Source organism: Ascaphus truei, unplaced genomic scaffold (genome assembly GCF_040206685.1).
Source record: "Ascaphus truei isolate aAscTru1 unplaced genomic scaffold, aAscTru1.hap1 HAP1_SCAFFOLD_1863, whole genome shotgun sequence".
NCBI lineage: Eukaryota > Metazoa > Chordata > Amphibia > Anura > Ascaphidae > Ascaphus > Ascaphus truei.
In genome coordinates this window covers 22,901-47,226 of record NW_027454766.1, presented here as the reverse complement: position 1 = coordinate 47,226, position 24,326 = coordinate 22,901, and the positions used below count along the sequence as shown (strand labels likewise).

Here is a 24,326-nt window from a genome sequence, read left to right as displayed (position 1 = left end):
ATACTGCCCCTCCATCCTGCCCCCTCACCTCACATACTGCCCCTCCATCCTGCCCCCTCACCTCACATACTGCCCCTCCATCCTGCCCCCTCACCTCACATACTGCCCCTGCATCCTTCCCCTTCACCTCACATACTGCCCCTCCATCCTGCCCCCTCACCTCACATACTGCCCCTCACCTCACATACTGCCCCTCCATCCTGCGCTGGTATAGCAGATACTGAAGGACAGAGGCTGCAGGACAGAGGGGCTGCGCTGGTATAGCAGAGAGGCTGCAGGACAGGGGGGCAGCGCTGGTATAGCAGAGCGGGCTGCAGGACAGAGGGGCAGCGCGGGTATAGCAGAGAGGCTGCAGGACAGAGGGGCAGCGCTGGTATAGCAGAGAGGTTGCAGGACAGAGGGGCAGCGCTGGTATAGCAGAGAGGTTGCAGGACAGAGGGGCAGCGCTGGTATAGTAGAGGATGCAGGACAGAGGGGCAGCACTGGTATAGTAGAGGATGGAGGACAGAGGGGCAGCGCGGGTATAGCAGAGGATGCAGGACAGAGGGGCAGCGCGGGTATAGCAGAGGTTGCAGGACAGAGGGGCAGCGCGGGTATAGCAGAGAATGCAGGACAGAGGGGCAGTGCGGGTATAGCAGAGAGGCTGCAGGACAGAGGGGCAGCGCGGGTATAGCAGAGAGGCTGCAGGACAGAGGGGCAGCGCGGGTATAGCAGAGAGGCTGCAGGACAGAGGGGCAGCGCTGGTATAGAAGAGAGGCTGCAGGACAGAGGGACAGCGCTGGTATAGCAGAGGATGCAGGACAGAGGGGCAGCGTGTGTATAGCAGAGGATGCAGGACAGAGGGGCAGCGCGTGTATAGCAGAGGATGCAGGACAGAGGGGCAGTGCTGGTATAGCAGAGAGGTTGCAGGACAGAGGGGCAGCGCTGGTATAGCAGAGAGGTTGCAGGACAGAGGGGCAGCGCAGGTATTGCAGAGCGGGCTGCAGGACAGAGGGGCAGTGCTGGTATAGCAGAGAGGCAGCAGGACAGAGGGGCAGCGCGGGAATAGCAGAGAATGCAGGACAGGAGGGCAGCGCGGGTATAGCAGAGGATGCAGGACAGAGGGGCAGCGCTGGTATAGCAGAGAATGCAGGACAGGAGGGCAGCGCGGGTATAGCAGAGGATGCAGGACAGAGGGACAGCGCTGGTATAGCAGAGATTGCAGGACAGAGGGGCAGCGCTGGTATAGCAGAGGAAGCAGGACAGAGGGGCAGCGCTGGTATAGCAGAGGATGCAGGACAGAGGGGCAGCGCTGGTATAGCAGAGAGGCTGCAGGACAGAGGGGCAGCGCGGGTATAGCAGAGAGGCTGCATGACAGAGGGGCAGCGCGGGTACAGCAGAGGTGGTAGGACAGAGGGGCAGCGCTGGTATAGCACAGGATGCAGGACAGAGGGGCAGCGCGGGTATAGCAGAGAGGCAGCAGGACAGAGGGGCAGCGCTGGTATAGTAGAGAGGATGCAGGAAAGAGGGGCAGCTCAGGTATAGCAGAGCGGGCTGTAGGACAGAGGGGCAGCGCTGGTATAGCAGAGAGGCAGCAGGACAGAGGGGCAGTGCTAGTATAGCAGAGAGGCAGCAGGACAGAGGGGCAGCGCTGGTATAGCAGGGGCAGCGCTGGTATAGCAGAGGCTGCAGGACAGAGGGCAGCGCGGGTATAGTAGAGGATGCAGGACAGAGGGGCAGCGCGGGTATAGCAGAGCGGGCAGCAGGACAGAGGGGCAGCGCTGGTATAGCAGAGCGGGCAGCAGGACAGAGGGGCAGCGCTGGTATAGCAGAGCGGGCAGCAGGACAGAGGGGCAGCGCGGGTATAGCAGAGCGGGCAGCAGGACAGAGGAGCAGCGCTGGTATAGCAGAGAGGCTGCAGGACAGAGGGGCTGCAGGACAGAGGGGCAGCGCTGGTATAGCAGAGGTTGCAGGACAGAGGGGCAGCGCTGGTATAGCACAGAGGCTGCAGGACAGAGGGGCAGCGCTGGTATAGCAGACCGGGCTGCAGGACAGAGGGGCAGCGCTGGTATAGTAGAGGTTGCAGGACAGAGGGGCAGTGCTGGTATAGCAGAGGACGCAGGACAGAGGGGCAGCGCGGGTATAGCAGAGCTGGCTGTAGGACAGAGGGGCAGCGCTGGTATAGCAAAGTGGGCTGCAGGACAGAGGGACAGCGCTGGTATAGCAGAGGATGCAGGACAGAGGGGCAGCGCTGGTATAGCAGAGGATGCAGGACATAGGGACAGCGCTGGTATAGCAGAGGTTGCAGGACAGAGGGGCAACGCGGGTATAGCAGAGAGGATGCAGGACAGAGGGGCAGCGCTAGTATAGCAGAGAGGCTGCAGGACAGAGGGGCAGCGCTGGTATAGTAGAGTCGTTGAAGGACAGAGGGGCAGTGCTGGTATAGCAGAGAGGCTGCAGGACAGAGGGGCAGCGCTGGTATAGCAGAGCGGGCTGCAGGACAGAGGGGCAGTGCTGGTATAGCAGAGAGGCTGCAGGACAGAGGGGCAGCGCTGGTATAGTAGAGGATGCAGGACAGAGGGGCAGCGCGGGTATTGCAGAGCGGGCTGCAGGACAGAGGGGCAGCGCGGGTATAGCAGAGGAAGAAGGACAGAGGAAGAAGGACAGAGGGGCAGCGCTGGTATAGCAGAGAGGCAGCAGGACAGAGAGGCAGCGCTGGTATTTCAGAGAGGCTGCAGGACAGAGGGGCAGCGCTGGTATAGCAGAGAGGCTGCAGGACAGAGGGACAGCGCTGGTATAGCAGAGTATGCAGGACAGGGGGGCAGCGCTGGTATAGCAGAGAGGCAGCAGGACAGAGGGGCAGTGCTGGTATAGCAGAGAGGTTGCAGGACAGAGGGGCAGCGCGGGTATAGCAGAGAGGTTGCAGGACAGAGGGGCAGCGCTGGTATAGCAGAGAGGCTGCAGGACAGAGGGGCAGCGCGGGTATAGCAGAGCGGGCTGTAGGACAGACGGGCAGTGCTGGTATAGCAGAGACGTTGCAGGACAGAGGGGCAGCGCTGGTATAGCAGAGAGGCTGCAGGACAGAGGGGCAGCGCTGGTATAGTAGAGACGTTGCAGGACAGAGGGGCAGCGCTGGTATAGCAGAGACGTTGCAGGACAGAGGGGCAGCGCGGGTATAGCAGAGACATTGCAGGACAGAGGGGCAGCGCTGGTTTAGCAGAGGCTGCAGGACAGAGGGGCAGCGCTGGTATAGCAGAGTTTGCAGGACAGAGGGGCAGCGCTGGTATAGCAGAGGCTGCAGGACAGAGGGGCAGCGCGGGTATAGCAGAGGATGCAGGACAGAGGGGCAGTGCTGGTATAGCAGAGGTTGCAGGACAGAGGGGCAGTGCTGGTATAGCAGAGGTGGCAGGACAGAGGGGCAGCGTGGGTATAGCAGAGAGGCAGCAGGACAGAGGGACAGAGCTGGTATAGCAGAGGTTGCAGGACAGAGGGGCAGCGCGGGTATAGCAGAGAGGCAGCAGGACAGAGGGGCAGCGCTGGTATAGCAGAGGTTGCAGGACAGAGGGGCAGCGTGGGTATAGTAGAGGATGCAGGACAGAGGGGAGCGCGGGTATAGCAGAGATTGCAGGACAGAGGGGCAGCGCTGGTATAGCAGAGGTAGCAGGACAGAGGGACAGCGCTGGTATAGCAGAGACGCTGCAGGACAGAGGGTCAGTGCTGGTATAGCAGAGGATGCAGGACAGAGGGGCAGCAGAGCGGGTATAGCAGAGGGGCAGGTTACAGATTGGGTCCCGTTTGTATTTACTCTGCATTAGCCCTGTTAACCCTTACATGGCCACCGAGAACGTGGCCCCATTAACTCCCGCCCTGCAGGACATCTCGCCATTCTCCCCTACCAGACATTCAGAGCATCGCACCATTAACTGTGTGTGCACCAGAAAAGTGAGGCGTCGCCACAGTAACCCCTTCTCTGCCACAGGCCTGCAGAACATCGCCCTATTAACCTCTAAGTGTCAGAAACATATGGAGAATCGCCCCACCATCAATTCACAGAGCATCGCATCATCAGCCCCTTGTCTTCTAAAGACCTGCAGAGCATTGCTCTATTATGCTTTTGTACCAGAAACAGACAGACCATTGCCCGCCTCCCCAGACCCCTCCGTAGGCCATCGCTCCCCCTCAACCCCTGTGCAGGCCATCGCTTCCCCCCAACCCCGCAGACCATCACACCACCTTACTCCACCGCAGACCATCGCTCCCCTTGACCCCCCCGCAGGCCATCGCTTCCCCCCCAACCCCGCAGACCATCGCTCCCCCCGACCCCTCCGCAGACCATCTTTCCCCCCGACCCCTCCGCAGGCCATCGCTCCCCCGACCCCTCCGCAGGCCATCTTTCCCCCCGACCCCTCCGCAGGCCATCGCTCCCCCGACCCCTCCGCAGGCCATCGCTCCCCCGACCCCTCCGCAGGCCATCGCTCCCCCGACCCCTCCGCAGACCATCGCTCCCCTGACCCCTCCGCAGACCATCGCTCCCCCGACCCCTCCGCAGGCCATCGCTCCCCCGACCCCTCCGCAGGCCATCGCTCCCCCGACCCCTCCGCAGACCATCGCTCCCCCGACCCCTCCGCAGACCATCGCTCCCCCGACCCCTCCGCAGACCATCGCTCCCCCGACCCCTCCGCAGACCATCGCTCCCCCGACCCCTCCGCAGACCATCGCTCCCCCGACCCCTCCGCAGACAATCTTTCCCCCCCGACCCCTCCGCAGACCATCTTTCCCCCCCGACCATCTTTCCCCCCGACCCCTCCGCAGACCAACTTTCCCCCCCGACCCCTCCGCAGACCATCTTTCCCCCCGACCCCTCCACAGACCAACTTTCCCCCCCGACACCTCCGCAGACCAACTTTCCCCCCCGACACCTCCGCAGACCATCTTTCCCCCCGACCCCTCCGCAGACCATCTTTCCCCCCCGACCATCTTTCCCCCCGACCCCTCCGCAGACCAACTTTCCCCCCCGACCCCTCCGCAGACCATCTTTCCCCCCGACCCCTCCGCAGACCAACTTTCCCCCCCGACACCTCCGCCGACCATCGCTCCCCCGACCCTCCGCAAACCATCGCTCCCCCGACACCTCCGCTGACCATCGCTCCCCCGACACCGCCGCAGACCATCGCTTCCCCGACCCCTCCGCAGACCATCGCTTCCCCCGACCCCTCCGCAGACCATCGCTTCCCCCGACCCCTCCGCAGACCATCGCTTCCCCCGACTCCACCGCAGACCATCGCTCCCCCGACCCCACCGCAGACCATCGCTCCCCCGACCCCACCGCAGACAATCACTCCCCCGACACCTCCGCAGACCATCGCTCCCCCGACACCTCCGCAGACCATCGCTCCCCCGACACCTCCGCAGACCATCGCTCCCCCGACACCTCCGCAGACCATCGCTCCCCCGACACCTCCGCAGACCATCGCTCCCCCGACACCTCCGCAGACCATCGCTCCCCCGACACCTCCGCAGACCATCGCTCCCCCGACACCGCCGCAGACCATCGCTCCCCCGACCCCTCCGCAGACCATCGCTCCCCCGACCCCTCCGCTCCCTCCTGACACCCCCGCAGACCAGCGCCCCCCCGACACCTCCGCAGACCATCGCTCCCCCGACACCTCCACAGACCATCGCTCCCCCCCGACACCTCCACAGACCATCGCTCCCCCCCGACACCTCCACAGACCATCGCTCCCCTGACACCTCCGCAGACCATCGCTCCCCCGACACCTCTGCAGGCCATCGCTCCCCCGACACCTCCGCAGACCATTGCTCCCCCGACACCTCCGCAGACCATTGCTCCCCCGACACCTCCGCTGACCATCGCGCCCCCCTTACCTCCCGCAGATCAGCCCCTCTGTAAACCCTTCTCTGCCACAGAGCGGGTGGTCTCATGCTCACCCGAGTGTCTCCCCGTGCCGCTGGCTGTCTCTGGCGGCTTTCAGTGGCCGAGGAGCAGCGCTCTCTCCCCGCGGCCTCCCATGCTGGCTTTCCAGGCGGGCAGCCCTCGTGTGGGTCTAACCCCTGCGGTCTCTCCGGACATAGGCGAGTGTGCCAGCCTCTCCCCCCTCGCCCCCTCACGCCCGCGCTCTCTCTTTCGGGCGGTCTCTTGTGTGTGGATGCAGCAGCGTCTCTTTGTGTCCGTCTCTTCCCGGGCGCTCTGTGCTTCTCCCAGATGCGTCTGTCTCTTTGTGTCTGTCACTGCTGGGGAATCCTGTGACTGTCCCGAGCTGTCCCCTCACGCCTCTCTGGCTCAGCACAAATTTATATACATATATATATATATGTATTCCTGTATCACAGTGTATACCCTCAATATAATATATCCATACCACCTCTCTCATGTGTTTCTATAAGGTCCTTACATACATGTTTGTCTCTATATAGCCTCTTCTTTTAGCTACACATATATAGACGTGTGTGTGTGTGTGTATGTATGTATATATATATATATTCTGCTGTTTGCTTTGATATATATTATAGGCAGCTGTAGCCAGATATATAGATATATATCTGTATATTCGTGTGTGTGTATATATATATATATATATATATATATATATATATATAAATATATATAACAGGCAGCTGTAGATAGGCAGATAGAGCTAGCTATATATATATATTATAGGCGGCTGTAGTCAGATATATAGATATATATCTGTATAGTCCTCTGTGTGTATGTATGTGTATATATATATAAACAACAGGCAGCTGTGGATAGTCAGATATATATGTATCTGTATATATAAAATACAGTATATAGCTATATGTCTCTCTCCTGTGTAGTGTATGTGCGCTTCCCTGCCTCTGTCAGTCTATAGGGAGCGGTATATAGCCCCCTCCTGCTCCCTGTATACAACTTCCCCCTCTTCTTTCTTCCCCCCTCCTTTTTTTTCTCCTCTCTCTCCATCCAAGATGGCGGACCGGGCGGGAGCAAAACCGGAAGCGGCACGGAGGTGCTCAACCCGCATGCGCAGTGCCATGCAGGGGCGTGACCAGAAAGAGAAGGGCAGCGCGCATGCGCACGGCGGCCGCCGCCTTCCCCACGGGGCGGGACCGGAAGATGCCGCGATCAGGCGACTGCGCATTTGTACATTTAATTGTAAAATAGATTTTTTTTAATCAAAACTTTATTGAATGGAAGCAGAGATGCACAAAGTGGAAGACATTTAGCGCTTGGATGGTTGGAATGGGGAATTTACAGCCATCCCCATCCCAGCAGGGGTTAAAAGAAAAGCCAACCTAATGCTAACCAAAGTTTTGTTTGTTCAATATTGTGGAAATATTGTATTGTAAATAATACACAACAAATCAAATGAGAGAGTGTGAGTGAGTGCGAGTGTGGTCAGGGGCATACTGGAAGCCCTGGCCAGAGAGCTTACAATCTAATGGGAGTAGGGGTGATAAGCACGTAAAGTAACTTTGTCAAAGGTCAGTGGAGGAATCAAACTGACAGGATGTGAGGGGGTAACAGGGGTGTTTGTAGGTTTGAGACATCAGTGAGTGAGATGGCATTGAAGGGTGGTGATGCTTAAAGATGAGACTTCATGCACGAGCGAGACTGCCTTCCAGGGCGAGACCTCGAACAACTGCGTGAGACTCACTCATAACCAGTACGATTTTCCAACATTCATTTTATTCAGATGTTTATTGTATTTTACAGAGCCCCCCAAAACCCCGCCACCGCCAGGTGAAACATCTGTCTTCCATGAGGTGACAAGAGTTGCCCACCCATTGTCAGGTGCCACAGTGTCCGTACACTGGGCGCATGGCTCCCCCCCTCCCTCCTTGGCCTGTCCTGTCACAGCTGCACCTGGGACCTCTTCTCTTTGGTGTGACGGAGGCAGAGAGTGCTGAACACGCACAGGAGACCCCCGAAGGAGAGCAGACACAGACCTGCGTACAGCAAGCGGACAGAACACAGCACCCGATCCTCCTGCAGAAAGAGACAGGGTCACTGGGGGTGTATATAGGGCTGGTGGTGTATAGTGTTTGTGTATATAGGATTGGCAGTGTTGTGTTTGTAGGGTTGGCAGTTTATACAGTGCTCAGGCCCACTGACAGTCGTGACCTGAGTCTCGGGTTGTTGAGTGGTGTCTGGCTATTATCAGAACCATGGCAGCGCTGGGAGGGTTTCCGGGTGGGCCCAGGTAGAGTTCTTTCGGTCTGGACCAATTTCCAGGTCCGGGACACAAGTCCTCGCTCTACCCCCATCGGCAGCCCCAACGATACCCAATGTATATAAGACGGGCAGTGTATGCAATGCTGTATGTGTGTATAGGGCTGGCAGTGTATATAGGTGCAGTATATACACTGTGCGTGTATAGGTGTTGTATCTATGGGTATATAGTGCTGCCAATATATACACCGCTTTGTCTGTTTATAGGGTTGGCAGTGTACACCGTGCTGTATGTTAAGGGAGACAAAAGGTATAGCAAACCACCTTAATCATTAGTTGTGGTCACAGCTGAAGGTGAGGAGGACCACAGATGGGTAAGAGGTGGCCACAAGTCCATTTACAGAAGACAAAGTCCTACTGGGAGTTCCACAACTGAAAACGGACAAGTCAGTGGGGCCAGATGGGCTACTGTACATTGAAGGACAGGAAAAGATTTCAAGGGGGTGTGCTCAGAGCCGCCGAGAGCGGGTTCGGGCCCTGGTGAAAACATTCTGGGGCCCCCAGCAAGGGCGGACAGCTAAAAACATCTTTACACAGGACATGTATTGATGTGCAAACAAGGAGATAGCAAATCCGAGACATGCAAGAGTTCTTCCACCTGCAGCAGCTCTTTCCTCTCTTTCTTTTTGTTCTTTATGGGTTTTTTGCACCAGATTTGTGATGATAATCCAAGGTAAGAATTAAAAAGGGGTTAAAAAAAAAAAAACGTTATCTAAACTTAAAAAATGTATTCTAGTTATTGTAAATTCACTGCAATATAAAATAAATGCGTGGTCTCATTTTCATGTTAATATTCGTACCAGTGGAGAATATTCCGATCCTAATGACTAATATCACTAATATAAGCACCCACACGATCGTTGCTGAACTAACCGCACACTTTATACGGTAAACTTGTATGTGTAACACAACACAATGTGTGTAACACAACAACTTTGTTGTATTCGCACGGTGTTCCCTAACGAAAACATACAAAGGCGACTACGCAGAATAAGGCCTGGGACATAGTAGTGTGAGCAAGGCTGACCCGTGCTGAGCCGCGCTCACACTCGGCACTGAGCCCCTGCAGCCGCAATGAGAGCGGCTTTAGCAGGGGCTCGCGCACACTTCCGCACGCTTGCGGAAGCGTTTGTCTCACCAAGTTTTCAAATTTGGCGCTCGCCGGAGCGTAGGGCCGGTCACGTGAGCGGTTCACCCAATGAGGGCGAACCAGCTCTGTGACGTCACTGGCCCGCCCCCGACACGCCCACGGACGGCGCGCTGTGTAAGGCCAGGGAAAGCACCGCTTTCCCTGAGCCTAAGCGCGCCTCCGCACGGACACAATGTCTATGTCCCAGGCCTAAGATGAGACTGCGCTGTCGCACTGTCAAAGCGCAGCCGCGCATGTTCGTGTAGAGTTGGAAATGCTCGCTTCACGGCACAAGTTCGCGAGCCGTTATTCCGAATTGTGCGTGCATTGAACATGAAATATATATCTTAAGAATACCATTAAAATATAATTATATTCTGTTCTTAAGATATAATTAGTAGTTCTTTGATTGATTAGTCAATATTGGCAGATAACTGACAGAATTCTGTATAATCACTAACATTATTCTCTTTGGAATTCACCGATTTTACAATGGATATCAAAAAAAAAAAAACACGACAAATAATGATACTAGCGAGAAAGACAAAAACATATGCAACAGTCGGGCTCCCTTCCGGTCAACCGGGCTCCGGGTATTTGTACCTGCTCCTCCCCACCCCCCCATCTCGTCGCCCTTGGGTGTGCTGGTAACGCCATGACCAGATCTATTAAACCAGTCACTTATCAGGTGTGGATCCAGATGACAAGAGAAGCGTAGTCCCACTTCACAAGAGAGGAAGTAGGGAAGAGATGAAAGTCTAACAACCTACAAGATCCTCAGGTTACTGGGTGGAGAACATGTCAAAGAAATCAAACAGATGTTTTTTGTGACCGGGTGACTAAACTAACAGATTATGGTGGATTTTTAGTAAGGCCTTTGATACTGTCCCTCATAAAAGACTGATACACAAGTTGCAGTGCTAGGAATTGGACTCGATGGTGGTAGAATGGATAAGACATTGGTGGAAGGATCGTGACATAGCGTTGTGGTAAAGGGAGACCATTCAAGGGAAGGTAACCAGTGGAGTGCCTCGGGGGTCTGTACTGGGACCGCTCCTCTTTAATATCTTTATTAGGGACATTATAAATGGTTTGGCGGGGACAGCATACCCTTTTGCAAATGACACTCCAGGAGAGGGATAAATACAATTACCAATGATTTACGTAGATTCGAGGAATGGTCAAGTGTGGCTACTACAATTTAATGCCCAAAAGTGCAAAATAATGCACTTGGGTCACACAAAACCAAAGGCAGAATACAGGATTAATGGCGCTATAATGAAACGAACTACTGTACAGAGGAAAGGCGTCTGCGAGTCATTATTTCAGCAGACTTTAAAGTAGGCAAGTAATGTAAGAAAGCAAAGGGGGACGCCAGCGGGGTGTATAGGGAGAGGTATTAGCAGCGGGGTGTTAGGGTGTATAGGGAGAGGTATTAGCAGTGGGATGTTAGGGTGTATAGGGAGAGCTATTAGCAGCAGGATGTTAGGGTGTATAGGGAGAGGTATTAGCAGCGGGATGTTAGGGTGTATAGGGAGAGGTATTAGCAGCGGGGTGTTAGGGTGTATAGGGAGAGGTATTAGCAGCGGGGTGTTAGGGTGTATAGGGAGAGGTATTAGCAGCAGGATGTTAGGGTGTATAGGGAGAGGTATTAGCAGCAGGATGTTAGGGTGTATAGGGAGAGGTATTAGCAGCGGGGTGTTAGGGTGATTAGGGAGAGGTATTAGCAGCGGGATGTTAGGGTGTATAGGGAGAGGTATTAGCAGCAGGGTGTTAGGGTGATTAGGGAGAGGTATTAGCAGCGGGATGTTAGGGTGTACAGGGAGAGGTATTAGCAGTGGGATATAAGGGTGTATAGGGAGAGGTATTAGCAGCGGGATGTTAGGGTGTATAGGGAGAGGTATTAGCAGCAGGATGTAGGGTGTATAGGGAGAGGTATTAGCAGCGGGGTGCTAGGGTGTATAGGGAGAGGTATTAGCAGCGGGATGTTAGTGTGTACAGGGAGAGGTATTAGCAGTGGGATATTAGGGTGTATAGGGAGAGGTATTAGCAGCGGGATGTTAGGGTGTATAGGGAGAGGTATTAGCAGCAGGATGTTAGGGTGTATAGGGAGAGGTATTAGCAGCGGGGTGCTAGGGTGTATAGGGAGAGGTATTAGCAGCGGGATGTTAGTGTGTATAGGGAGAGGTATTAGCAGCGGGGTGTTAGGGTGATTAGGGAGAGGTATTAGCAGCGGGATGTTAGGGTGTATAGGGAGAGGTATTAGCAGCGGGATGTTAGGGTGTATAGGGAGAGATATTAGCAGCAGGATGTTAGGGTGTATAGGGAGAGGTATTAGTAGCAGGATGTTAGGGTGTATAGGGAGAGGTATTAGCAGCGGGATGTTAGGGTGTATAGGGAGAGGTATTAGCAGCGGGATGTTAGGGTGTATAGGGAGAGGTATTAGCAGCAGGGTGTTAAGGTGTATAGGGAGAGGTATTAGCAGCGGGATGTTAGGGTGTATAGGGAGAGGTATTAGCAGCGGGATGTTAGGGTGTATAGGGAGAGGTATTAGCAGCAGGGTGTTAAGGTGTATAGGGAGAGGTATTAGCAGCGGGATGTTAGGGTGTGTAGGGAGTGATATTAGCAGCAGGATGTTAGGTTGTATAGGGAGTGATATTAGCAGCAGGATGTTAGGTTGTATAGGGAGAGGTATTAGCAGTGGGATGTTGGGGTGTATAGGGAGAGGTATTAGGATCCCTGAAGTAGATTAATTCTACGAAACGCGTAGGACGTTTGAGGCAACTGCAATCTCACATTATTGTCCCCGTATCACTTGTCACTCTATTGGTAGCCTGCGATGCTCACACAAACAGCGCTGGAGGGTCGCATAATAGCGGCGCAATCAAGTGATGTCAGCGGGCCCGTGACGAGGCACCGGAGCGAAGACATCCATTGAGGGTGGTAGTGTCTTCAAGCCGGGAGTGTGGGACTTTGTGCTGCATTTTCTTCCGCCATAAACCCTCCATCACCTCAATGCCAAGGAGGTACATCCAACTGGGAAGCGGATATCATCCCGCGGGAGGTCTCCAGGACGCGGACAGTCGTGATCCAGCGACACTCCAACCCCATCCAGCCGGAGGCACAGGGCGACGGTAGTTTACATCAAGTGGCGGAACAGCAGCTTACGGAGTGGTAGCGTGTACCCTGAACATGCCCTGCTTTTATGATCTGTATTCCTGTATGTGCATTTATTACCTTCCACGTGTGTGTGTGTGTGTGTGTGTGTGTACACATACACATACACTCGTGCGCTGTCTTTCTTCTTTACATGTATCCACCTGTGATGTTGAGCCATCATATTTGACGAGCAGCAGACCATATTTCTGTCGGGTATATTTAAACTATTTTCACATAATATCAATTGATATCACATTGGGTGCACTTATATTGTTTAGAGTAACTTATTTATCTATATGGTTTACTCTGTGTATATATCACTGGTTTCACTTTAACCTTATTACATTGTATGTGTTTACAATCACACTTACACAATTGGTACGCAGTTTTACACTTTTTTGAATCTTATCATTCCTATGTATTCTGTGAAGACCATGTAGCAGCTTTACATGTATCTTCTGAAGAGGCACCAGTCGTATCGGCCCATGAAGTAGCTATGGCCCTCGTAGAATGGGCCTTAATTACTTATAGATAATCCAGGTGACTACGTTTATAGAAATCCTAGATACATCGCTTGATCCACCTAATGATGGAGGAGAAAGGCAGGACAGCCTCTTCTGTTACCGGTAAACAGTACAAACAACCGCTCTGAACTCCGATAAACCCGAGATTTATCAATGTAATGAGATAAGATTCCAACCACATCTAAACAATGCAAATGTTCCTCTTTTTCACCCCTAGTATTTGGACAAAATGAAGGGCCGACCATGTCCTCGTTCATATGGGAGGCTGCAGCCACCTTAGGGAGGAACTGAGGTACAGGTCGCATAACTATCTTATCCTGGGGAACCCTGAAACAAGGTGCTTTACAAGACAAGGCCCGCAAGTCCCCAATTCTTCTGCGCAAGGTAATATCTGTACGGAATACTGTCTTATGGGTAAGCCATTGATCCGAAACCTGGAATTACGGTTCAAAAGGAGTGGAAGCGAACACTTCCAAAAACAACATTTACGTCCCAAGCAGGTACGAGGAGATGAAGTTCCAGCATTAGTTTTTCGACCACTTTGAGGAAACTAAAAACGTATATGTCACTAGCCAAAGATGTATTGAAAAAACTCATAGGGCTGTAACTTGGATCTTGAGAGAACTACGGCCAAGGCCTTTGTCATATCCACTCTGCAGAAAGCCTGGCACGTGACGAGTTTGGACTTTTGCCGAATCTATGCCTTTGCGAGACACACCAATTGGAAAAAACACTCCATACCATATGGTATATTTTGGACGCAGATGGCTTTTTAGTCCAGACAAAAGTCTGGTCTACTCTGTCCGACAATCTCGTTCTGTAAATACCACCTCTCAATCGCCAGGCTGTCAAGGCAAGGAATGCTGGATTTGAATGCCTTATTGGGCACTGTGTGAGGAGATCCGGTAGGAGAGGTAACTTCCAGGGAGCTTCTATGAACATCTTTAGAAGGCCCGCAAACCATGGCCACAAAAATTGCTTTTTGATCGCGATTTGATCGCGATTTCGAGAACAAGAGACCTGGAGTTTTGCCCACTCTCCGGTCGACCATACAATCGTTTGTCGGGATCTCCCAACTGGAAGTCACTTGAACACCTCTGGCTTTAGAGGCCCCATCCCTGAGTGGATCATGTGACAATTTAAGATATCCGTAGATATATTTGATTTCCCGGATATATGCAGAGTCCTTATGTGAGGAACATCATTTTCTGCCCAAGACAGAATCTTTGAAACATCTTCTAACACCTGTGAACTCTTTGTGCCGCCATGTTTATTCAGGTAAGCCGCTGCCATGGCATTGTCCGAGATGACTCGGAGAACCGTTCCTTGAAGGAGAGGGGAGAAGTGGATTATCGCCCCAGTATATGTCTCTGATCTCCAGGACATTTAAATCGGGACAAAGACTTCTACTGCAGACCATTTTCCTTGAGAGAAGGTGCTTCAACCATTTGAGCTGGCATTGGTAAAGAGGGTGTGCCAAGTTCTGATCTCAAGAGCTTGCCCTTTCATGAAATTCGGAAGGCTTTCCCATCATCTCAAACTCTCGAGTGAGGAACGATGAATGAATCTCCTGTGCATGATTCTGTGGATCTCCGTCCCAATTCATTAAAAGAATTGGCATGGAGTGCTCGGACATAGAGTTGTGCCCATGGCTCTGCTTCTATGGCCAAGGTGAAGAGACATCACAACCTTGTACAGTGGCCTGCTGAAGTAGGAAATTGAGGACTTTTTCCCGAGGTAAGAAAACTTTGCCCATGCTGGTATTTGACTGCATTCCCAGAAACCTTTGGTTCATTGATAGCAAGCACTTTTCCATATTTATGAACTATCCAAAAAACTGGAGTCCGTGTAGGACTATCCTCCCATCAAACACCTCTTCCTGCCTTCCTCGAGTTTTTCCACTGTCACAGAGGAGGATGTGTTGCTGCTGATGTCCTCTTCTTACTCTACCACCTGCCCTCTTGACCCTATTGTCTCCCATATCCTCAAAGCCATCGCTCCTACTCTAATCCCTACACTCACATTTTCATCTCCTCCTTCTACTCTGGTACCTTTCCCACCTCCTTCAAAACATGCAACAGTTGTACCCTTACTCAAAAACAGCAAGCTTGACCCAACTCTGGCATTCTGGTCAAGGATGTCTTCTGTCTACCCCTTTAGTATCTAAAAAGCCCACTCCCACTCACTGCCTTACACCTCTGAAATATCCGACTAGCACCCTCTCTCTCCACCTTTAGGACCTTTCTTAAAAAACACACCTCTTTAATGAAGCACATGGGTAGCTCCCCTGGCTGATACTAAACATCTCAGATGCACTGAGCCCTTGCAGATGAACTTACCATAATACCCTCCTACTGTCTCTTAAGTTCTCCCCACTTGCCACTGAAGGGATACTGTACATCTTTTCAAAACATTTCACGATGGCAAATTTCTAGTCTGGATGAAGCCACTTATTACCCATGATATCTTGGACCACTTGGTGCACAGTATTAAGATCTTGCTTTACATCTTCAATGTCCATAGCGTCCCTGTGACAGGGTGAAGTCATTTGCTAATGAGTATGCCTCGGAAACATACCTTTGACTGCTGAAAGCAGCAGTCAGAGGGTTAACCCAGTTAGAGGTACCTGAGCAATCAGGGCTGCATTAAGACAGCTGTCAGGCAGCTTGATAAGGAGGCTACTGCTTGTAGTAGGTGGCTGTCTCATACTACAGAGCTGTCTTGTCCAGGCTGCTGGATCCAGAAGGATTGCCTGTACACTCTTAGGACAGGAGTCCCAACCAAACAGATAAGGAATTGATCTTATTCCTCTATCCATGAATGTGATTTAAAAGCTGGTAACCGGTTTAGTCAGCCAGCTCGCAGCTAGGCTTATATTGTATAGTTAGGCTCCCTACAGTGGAGTGGGTGTTCCTTTTATGTTTACCTTAAAGGGACAGTGTGCCTAATGTTTATACGATTGTGGAAAGTAAACCACTGAAGGTAAAAGCCTTACCCATGGTTTGTGACTCTTTAGTGACCCTACCGCAAGGCCGTCCTGTCACAGTCCTTCATATGTATCACAGTCCCTTAATACAGATACATGTAAGGTTATGCATTTGGGAAGCAAGAATAAACAGGCGACTTGCACATTAAATGGAGATATATTGGGGGAATCCTCGATAGAGAAAGATTTAGGAGTGCTTGTAGACAGCAGGCTTAGCAATAGTGCCCAAAGTGAGGCAGTAGCTGCAAAGGCAAACAAGAACTTATCTTGCATTAAACGGGCAATGGATGGAAGGGAGTAAACATAATTATGCCCCTTTACAAAGCATTAGTAAGACCTCACCTTGAGTATGGAGTACAATTTTGGGCACCACTTCTTAGAAAAGACATTATGGAACTAGAGAGTGCAGAGAAGAGCCACCAAATTAATAAAGGGGATGGACATTCTAACTTATGAGGCTAGCTAAATTAGAGTTATTTACATTAGAAAAGAGGCATCTAAGAGGGGATATGATAACTATATACAAATATATTTGGGGACAGTACAAGGAGCTTTCAAAATAACTATTCTTCCCAGGGTCAGTACAAAGGACCCGGGGCCATCCCTTAAGGTTGGAGGAAAGGAGATTTCACCAGCAACAAAGGAACGGGTTCTTTACAGTAAGGGCAGTTACAATGTGGAATTCATTACCCGTGGAGACGGGTATGAGATATCATTGGATGATATGTCACTGGGGTTTTTTGTTTGCCTTCCTATGGATCAATAAGTAAGTATAGATATAGGATAAAGTATCTGACGTCTAAATTTAGCATAAGTTGAACTTGATGGACGCGTGTCTTTTTTTCAACCTCATCTACTATGTAACTATGTAACTACTAGGTAACTATGCCTTTGATGAGTTAATCTACAATTTCCACCGTGACATTTTCTGGTATTTCTATGGCTTCTTCCTCCGATGAAGAGTCTTGCCAATCAGCGTGCAAGCCGTTGTGAACATCAGAATCCACGGAGATGGACATCGTTCTCTGGTGAGCTACGGTCTCCGCTTCCAATCCGGTAACCTCAAAAGGTCTCCAAGACGGAGGATTTCAGCCATGAGAGAACCTCATCGGAGTTGGGGCTCTCTCTTCTGAAATGGGCTTAATGCAGACGGAGCAAAGCCTTGTAGCATAGTGAGTATGTCATCTTGTTCCACATTAGGCACATAGAGCAACACAATGTGTCAGGCCTCGACCGGAGGAATTTTTACCAGTATATGCGCAGAAGTGGAGTGACCAAATCACGGAGGATGCATCAGATCTCAGAGGTTGTACGTGCCGAAGTGAAGTGACCGGATCACAGAGGATGCATCAGACCTCGAGTATAAACATGAATAAGGTCTAAAGTGCACAAAAATATGTACATATACAAAAAATGGTGATATATAAAATAGTGAATCAAACGGACCAAATCTGTGTATAGGATACAGTGAAAAAAAAAAGACAAAATGTGTGCAAATAAACTTAAAAAAGGGCAAACAAGTGAAGCATGTGAACGCAACTAATAATCAAGGAATAAATATAGCAGGTATCCTCTCTGTGGGAATATGAGAGTCTGCTGCTGATCAGGTGGGATGACAGCATCAGATCTGGAGAAAGTGGAAAAGAAACGTGCAACAAACTCTCATAGTAGACTAAGTTTGTATGAAATAGTTACAGTGGCAAGATATGCACGGACAGAATAAAAAAAAAGTTAAAAACAATGGGTCATGAACCGTGAAGCCACAGGTCGTCGCATCACCCTCCGATCCGGATCATCAAGGTAAGTGGGCCACGGGAGGAGGAGGGTGAGGGGGCGCCAGATGAGGAGATCTTCCGCAGGAGCCGTCTGTGCCTCCGTCTGGTGGGTCTTATGCGTTCCGCTGAAAAACGCAATAACGGTGCTGCCTGGCCAGATAGACAGAGGGACACCGGCAAACGACGCGTATCCGAGGACGTCAGCGTCTTGCGTGCCGGCTAAGCCCAAATGTTTGCCATGCAAAGGTAAAGTCCAATAAAGGCGCAGTGTCCCAGGTACAAGGACTAACCCGGTGGCACCAACACAATCCTACGCGTTTCGTGGCTACGTGGCCAATTCATCATGGAATGAATGGTGGAATTCCCATCTGGCTTTAAATACCCTTCCTGGATTTCTTATTGGCTCATGGCCACGATACCACTGCGTCATTAAAGTTACACTAACACACAAGTAACATGCGTTTATACAGAAAATATAACACAATAAAGAACACAAAGAAAACAACTATATGTAGTAAAAAAGGACTATCCAATGGATACATTAATATAGAGAATGGATGCATTCTGAGAGTTTGATCCATAGACTGCTGAAAAGAGATGGGAAGAACCCCAGAGAAATGCAAATGGTTATAAAAAAAATTTGGGACGGGTCTGAGACAAACCCCAGAAATTAAAACTATTTGAGTATTTTATGAAGGAACACAAACTAGTCGATGTTTGGAGATCACTTAACACCCTCAAAAAAGATTACACTTTCTTTTCAGCCCCTCACAACACATTCGCGAATTGACATTTTCTTAGTAGACGCGAGACTGCTATCACAAAAAGTGCAGGCAAACATTGACAGTATTACGTGGTCAGACCATGCAATGATCAATATTATCATACAGAGGCATTACCGCGACAAATAAAGCCAACAGCACCGCAGAGGTGATGGCCAGGATTATCCAGACCCGAGGGAAGCTAAATGTATGCCTCTCAGTTAAAACAGAGCAGGCTCTACGCTGAACCTCTCAAAAATATTACAAGAGAGGCAATAAGGCCCACACTATGCTTGCCAGGCAAAATATACACGCAATACGCCTAGCTGATGGAACGTTGACCAAAGACCCACTACAGATAGTAAAACAGTTCCACAGCTTCTACCAAAAAATTATATGATGGAAAAAAGGTGGATCACCTGGGAAATGATACAAACAAAACAAACAAATATCTAGAGGCCTGCCAATTGCCCAAACTTAAGCCACACCATAGAACAGAGCTTAATGAACCAATCTCTGCAAAAGAGGTGATCGAGACCATGCAGGAACTGAAGGCATCAAAAGCCCCAGGCGGCTTTTCCTGGGCCTACTATAAGAAACTCTCGAATATTCTTACCCCATATCTAGTAACAATGTTCGATACATTTCTAAAGGGTGAACCAGTCCCACAAATCGATGGCTACAGCTACCATTGTATTAATATATAAAAAAAAGATGAAGACACCCCACGAGTTGCGCCAGCTATCGCCCTATTTCGCTCATAAACACTGATATCAAACTATATGCAAAAATTCTAGCTAACCGCTTACAAAAATAGATGAACTATATGGTTCACCACGATCAAGTGGGGTTTATCCCAGCTAGACATGCTCCAGACAATATATTAACTTCATACCCACAGCTGGAACAGAAAAGACCCCCTGTATGCCACTCTCACTGGATGCTGAGAAAGCTTTTGATAGTCTGGACTGGCGATATCTCTTTGAGAGTACTGACAGAAATGGGTTTCACTGGAGCCTTTCTTAGGGGTGAACAGACCTTATATCAAGCCCTATGAGCCCAGATTAGGAATGCAGGGCGCCTCTCTGACACAATACCCATAGCAAATGGTACACAACAGGGCTGCCCCCTCTCTCCACTCCTGTTTGTGCTCGCCATTGAACTCTTGGCTGCCGCCTTGAGACTGGACCCCAACGTGTCAGGTGTACGGGTGGGAAAAACAGAACATAAAGTGGCGTTATTTGTGGACGACATACTAATGACGATTACCAGACCATTCACTACTCTTCCCAACCTTTTAAGCACTGTTACAATTTGGAAGTATATCAGGTTTCAAAATAAATTAGACAAAATCACTAGTCCTATGTATCAATCTGACCCATGACCTGATCAAATTTCTGAGTATTAATTTTAACTTTACATGGCGCACAAACTATATACCATACCTAGGGGTAAATCTTACAACATCCGTGCAGACAATCTATAAGTATTACTATCCTCAACAAATGCGTTGGCTCAAGAGCAATTTATAAGAATGGGAAAGATATTGTATCTCCTGGATAGGCAGGATTACGGCAATCAAAATGACTCTCCTTCCCAGGATAATGTGCCTCTTTCGGACTCTCCCGGTCCGAGCCCTAGAGAAAGATATTTCCAGTCTACAGCGAAGTATTGCTAGGTTCATATGGTCAGGGAAACAGTCCAGAATCCTAAATACAATACAACAAAGACCCTCGAAGCTAGGGTGATTAGCGGTGAAAAAATATACTCCTCGCAGCTGAGCCAGATACTCCTCTGGAACTCAGAAAGGGGTACGAGAGCATGGGCTGATATAGAGGACCATATCTGTTCCCCGACAAATCTAGACACTTTGCTATGGCCTTGCCCTGGCTGGACAGCCAGAATAGACCACCAGGAGGAATAGCAAACCCAATGATTAAGCACTCACTGTCAAAGTGGGATCGGCTTAAATTAAGTACAGATTCACAAACAAAAAAACTCTAGTATGATCCCGCTTTTCAATAACCCCCAATTTTCCCCCGGGGATGGAGGAAGGCAGGATTGCAGCCTGGAAAAGATGGGGCATAACTAGGATCAAGCACATGATATCTGATAAAAAAATTTTTAAGGATTTCTCTGAGCTTTAAGAGAAGGCTGATTTACGGCCTGGAGAGGTGTTCAGATATCTCCAGCTAAAACATGTTTGTGACGATAGCTTATCACAGGTTGTAATTTACACCAAATACTGGGTTTGAACTGAACGAGGCTTAGATATAATAAAGTATATTTATTTCTTTGGATAGGTGAACACACAAAATAATACAGTAACAGACAAGAAGTACACTTACTTTGGGGATGGGGGATGAGAAGTATGTTGCATAGCAATTCTCTCGCAATCAGGTAACAATTCAGATGATATCAGAAGACAAAGGATAAAGGGTGGACCACAGTTTATAAACCTTTTGTACCCTATCCTTAACATTAAGTACAGGTGATTAGTCTTCAATTACCTCTAGCCAGTCATTAACGTGGGAACACATTTTGATACATGCCCCCCTGCTAGCTGGTACATGCGCATTAGAGCTCTGGGGTCTCATTTCTGTAGCCCCTCATCTGCATCAGGAATGCCAGCTAGTCTACCAGATTGGATTCCTGGCAGGATATACTTTGTTGTAAGGTGTTAAATGGGACACTTAAAGACTGCTCTGGTTTGAGTAATCTCCGCCCTCAGGTAAACAGTGGAGGTGACAAAATCCTTTGAACAATACTTAAGTCCTAGACATTGGGTCGCCTCTCTGGCCATATGCTACCCTGGTATGCAAAGGAATTTCCTCTGAGTTTTATCCCTGCTTTGGGACACAGTATGAAGGATAAAACACAAACACATTAAAATATCTGGTTCCGTTGGGTCCAGCCAGTTCAAACTTCCCAGTTCTCAATGCCGGAACTGGGACATCCTATGGTCCAATTTGCGACTTGCTACGACTTTCGGAACCGGAGTTACACAAATACACCTTAAACCGTTTCCTATTTTAATACAAAAAACTCCGCTGTAAATTAAATCACGTTTTTTCACTAAATCCCCATTGAAAACAACGGGCTCCGCCGCCATAGACATTCAATGGCAAACTGCCGCCGTTGGCAGCTATGGGAATCCGCCGCCATAGACTTTCAACGGGGCGACGCCGCCGTTGAAGTAAATGGGGGTTTTCCGCCATAGCCGGTCAATGAAATTGGCCGCCATTGGAGTCTATGGGAAAAGTCCCGAACTTTCAAGGGGGTCCATACTCCGTTGGGTTGGTCCAAGAGGGTCAAGGATGGTTCTGCAGCGATGCCGGAGCAGTGACTACAGATACCCCAAACCCTGATCCTCTGGACCCTCCGGAACCGGAGCTATGGATTCCCAAATTTCAGCTTTTGACACTTAGCCGTTTTCCTGAGCTGTTTCTGCCGCCGCCATTGGAACCTATGGCGCGACCCGCTCTTCTCGGTTCGACCCTTATCTGGGGTCCAGGATACTGGGTCCCGGTTGTGGTCGAGTGGGGGAAGGTCTAGGAACTAGGGGCAAAAAGAATTTTATTTCTATGTGCTCTAGAACTGTTTATTCCCACGCCACTTGTCGTTGAACTTGACTGTTAAGTGATCAAAGCTCTCTTATTGAAAATGTATCCGCTTTGCGGTTTTGCAGTTTGGACGGCAGCCAACTTGTTCCTGGAAAGCTCTTTCGAGGATTCTCCATTGAAGTCAATGGGCCCATTGACTTACAATGGGAAACCGCCGCTCCTCCTTTCGGACGCCATCTGCTGGTCTTCACAGGAACCAGGACCCAAACAGCAAGATTCGCCATTGAAACACATGGAGCCCCAATGGCGGCCTATGGGATCCTGCAAAATGGTGCCTGAAAAGGCGGGAAAATTACACAAAGGGCTATAATCACTAAACAACTATTAACCCTTGTGCTCCCGGATGGATCCTAGTGTGTGTGATGCAGACACTGATTAAACCAGACATTACAATAAAGCATGGGAACAGGGGAATACACATTTTCATGTCATAACAAGGGTTACATCACATTTCTGGACCTTAGCCCAGTTAACCCCTTGTCTCCCTGGTGAGGTCAGGGGATGGCCAAATGGGGTGCAACCCCTTTAATATCGGGCCACCCCCTTTCTCCCTCTACACCTCCCCTTCTTAATGGGTTGCCTGAGGCCCACTGGTCCTAACGGGGAGTGGGGCACTGCTGGCACCATTAATGAATTCAGTCTCAGAGGGATAGTCCTGGTGTGAAAGTCCATCAGCATTGCTGTTTTCACTGCCCTTTTTGTGTTGAATGGTAAATTCAAATTCTTGCAAAGCCAAGCTCCATCTCAGCAGCTTGGCATTCTCCCCTGATACAATCTGTAGCCAACTCAGGGGATTGTGGTCTGTGATGACCATGAAAGCCCTCCCATATACATAGGGCTGGAGCTTTTTGAGTGCCCACACAATGACTAAGCACTCCTTCACAATGGTGGCATATGCCACTTCCCTGGGGAGCAGTTTGCGACTGAGATACACCACAGGGTGCTCTTTGCCGTCGTCCCCCACCTGGCTCAATACAGCCCCAACACCAAAGTCTGAGGCATCAGTCTGAATAAGAAAATGCTTGGTATAGTCTGGGGCAGCCAGTATGGGGGCTCCAGCAAGAGCCGTTTTCAGTGCCTGGAAAGCAGTTTCACAGGCAGGAGTCCAGGTAATAAGCACAGGCAGTTGCTTCTTAGTCAGATCAATCAGGGGTTTGGCCACGGCGCTGTACTGTGGGACAAACTTCCTATAGTACCCTGCGGTGCCCAAAAATGCCATGACCTGTTTCTTGGTTTTTGGAACAGGCCACTGAACTATGGCTTCTACCTTGGCTGGCTCTGGTTTGAGATGCCCTCCACCCACCCTGTGCCCTAAGTACAGGACTTCTGCCATCCCGACCATACACTTACTGGGTTTTAAGGTAAGCCCAGCCTCCCTGATCCTATCCAGCACCGCAGCTACATGTCCTATGTGGGATTCCCAGGAACTAATAAAGACAGCAATGTCATCTAAGTAAGCCTGGCATAGCTCTGCATCCCTTCCAGTAACCTATTGACCAGGCATTGAAAGGTAGCCGGGGCATTCTTCATCCCAAATGGCATCACCAAAAACTCATAGAGGCCACTTGGAGTGAGGAATGCTGACTTCTCCCTAGCCTCCAGGGACAGTGGGATTTGCCAATAGCCTTTGCTCAAATCCATGGTGGTCAGGTACTTTGCCCCCACGATTTCATCTAGTAACTCATCCATGCGGGGCATGGGGTAAGCATCTGACACCGTCCCAGCGTTGAGCAACCGGTAGTCCACACAAAACCGGGTGGTCTTGTCCTTCTTAGGAACTAGGACTACTGGACTTGCCCAAGGGCTCTGGGACGGAGTAATTACCCCTAGGATCAGCATCTCCTCTATCTCTCTCTCCATACTTGTCTTGACCTCTGCTGACACTCTATAAGCGTGCTTATGCAGAGGCTGCAGGTCCCCTGTGTGCACTGGGTGTTTTGTGAGATATGTGGTCACTGGCATGTCAGTGAAGAGGGCCCCAAACTTAGCTAGCATGTCCCTGGCTTCTCCCTTCTGCCTAGCACTCAACTGTGCCCCTATCTCTACCTGCTCTACAGTGTTTCCCTGCCTAGCCTCCCCTAGGAGATCAGGCAGAGCATTGCTCGCCGGATCCTCCAGCAGTGGGCTACAAATGGCCAGCACTGCTCCCATACTCGGTGC

The 24,326-nt window shown here is 50.4% G+C and overlaps 1 protein-coding gene across 7 annotated transcripts in view; it reads right to left on the bottom strand.

Annotated features, from left to right (window-relative positions):
* Window positions 1-7,647: 7,647 nt before the first annotated feature.
* The window catches only part of LOC142477013 (transmembrane protein 248-like), a 30,216-nt gene continuing 13,537 nt past the window's right edge, over window positions 7,648-24,326 (bottom strand). For 6 of the 7 annotated variants that reach the window (XM_075582068.1, XM_075582069.1, XM_075582071.1 and 3 more), the window contains exon 5: window positions 7,648-7,966. In XM_075582068.1, coding sequence (XP_075438183.1) covers window positions 7,768-7,966 — 199 coding nt within the window. In that variant the 3' untranslated portion in view covers window positions 7,648-7,767. The remainder of the gene's footprint in view (window positions 7,967-24,326) is intronic. The other variant, XR_012792138.1, reaches the window with a different exon arrangement.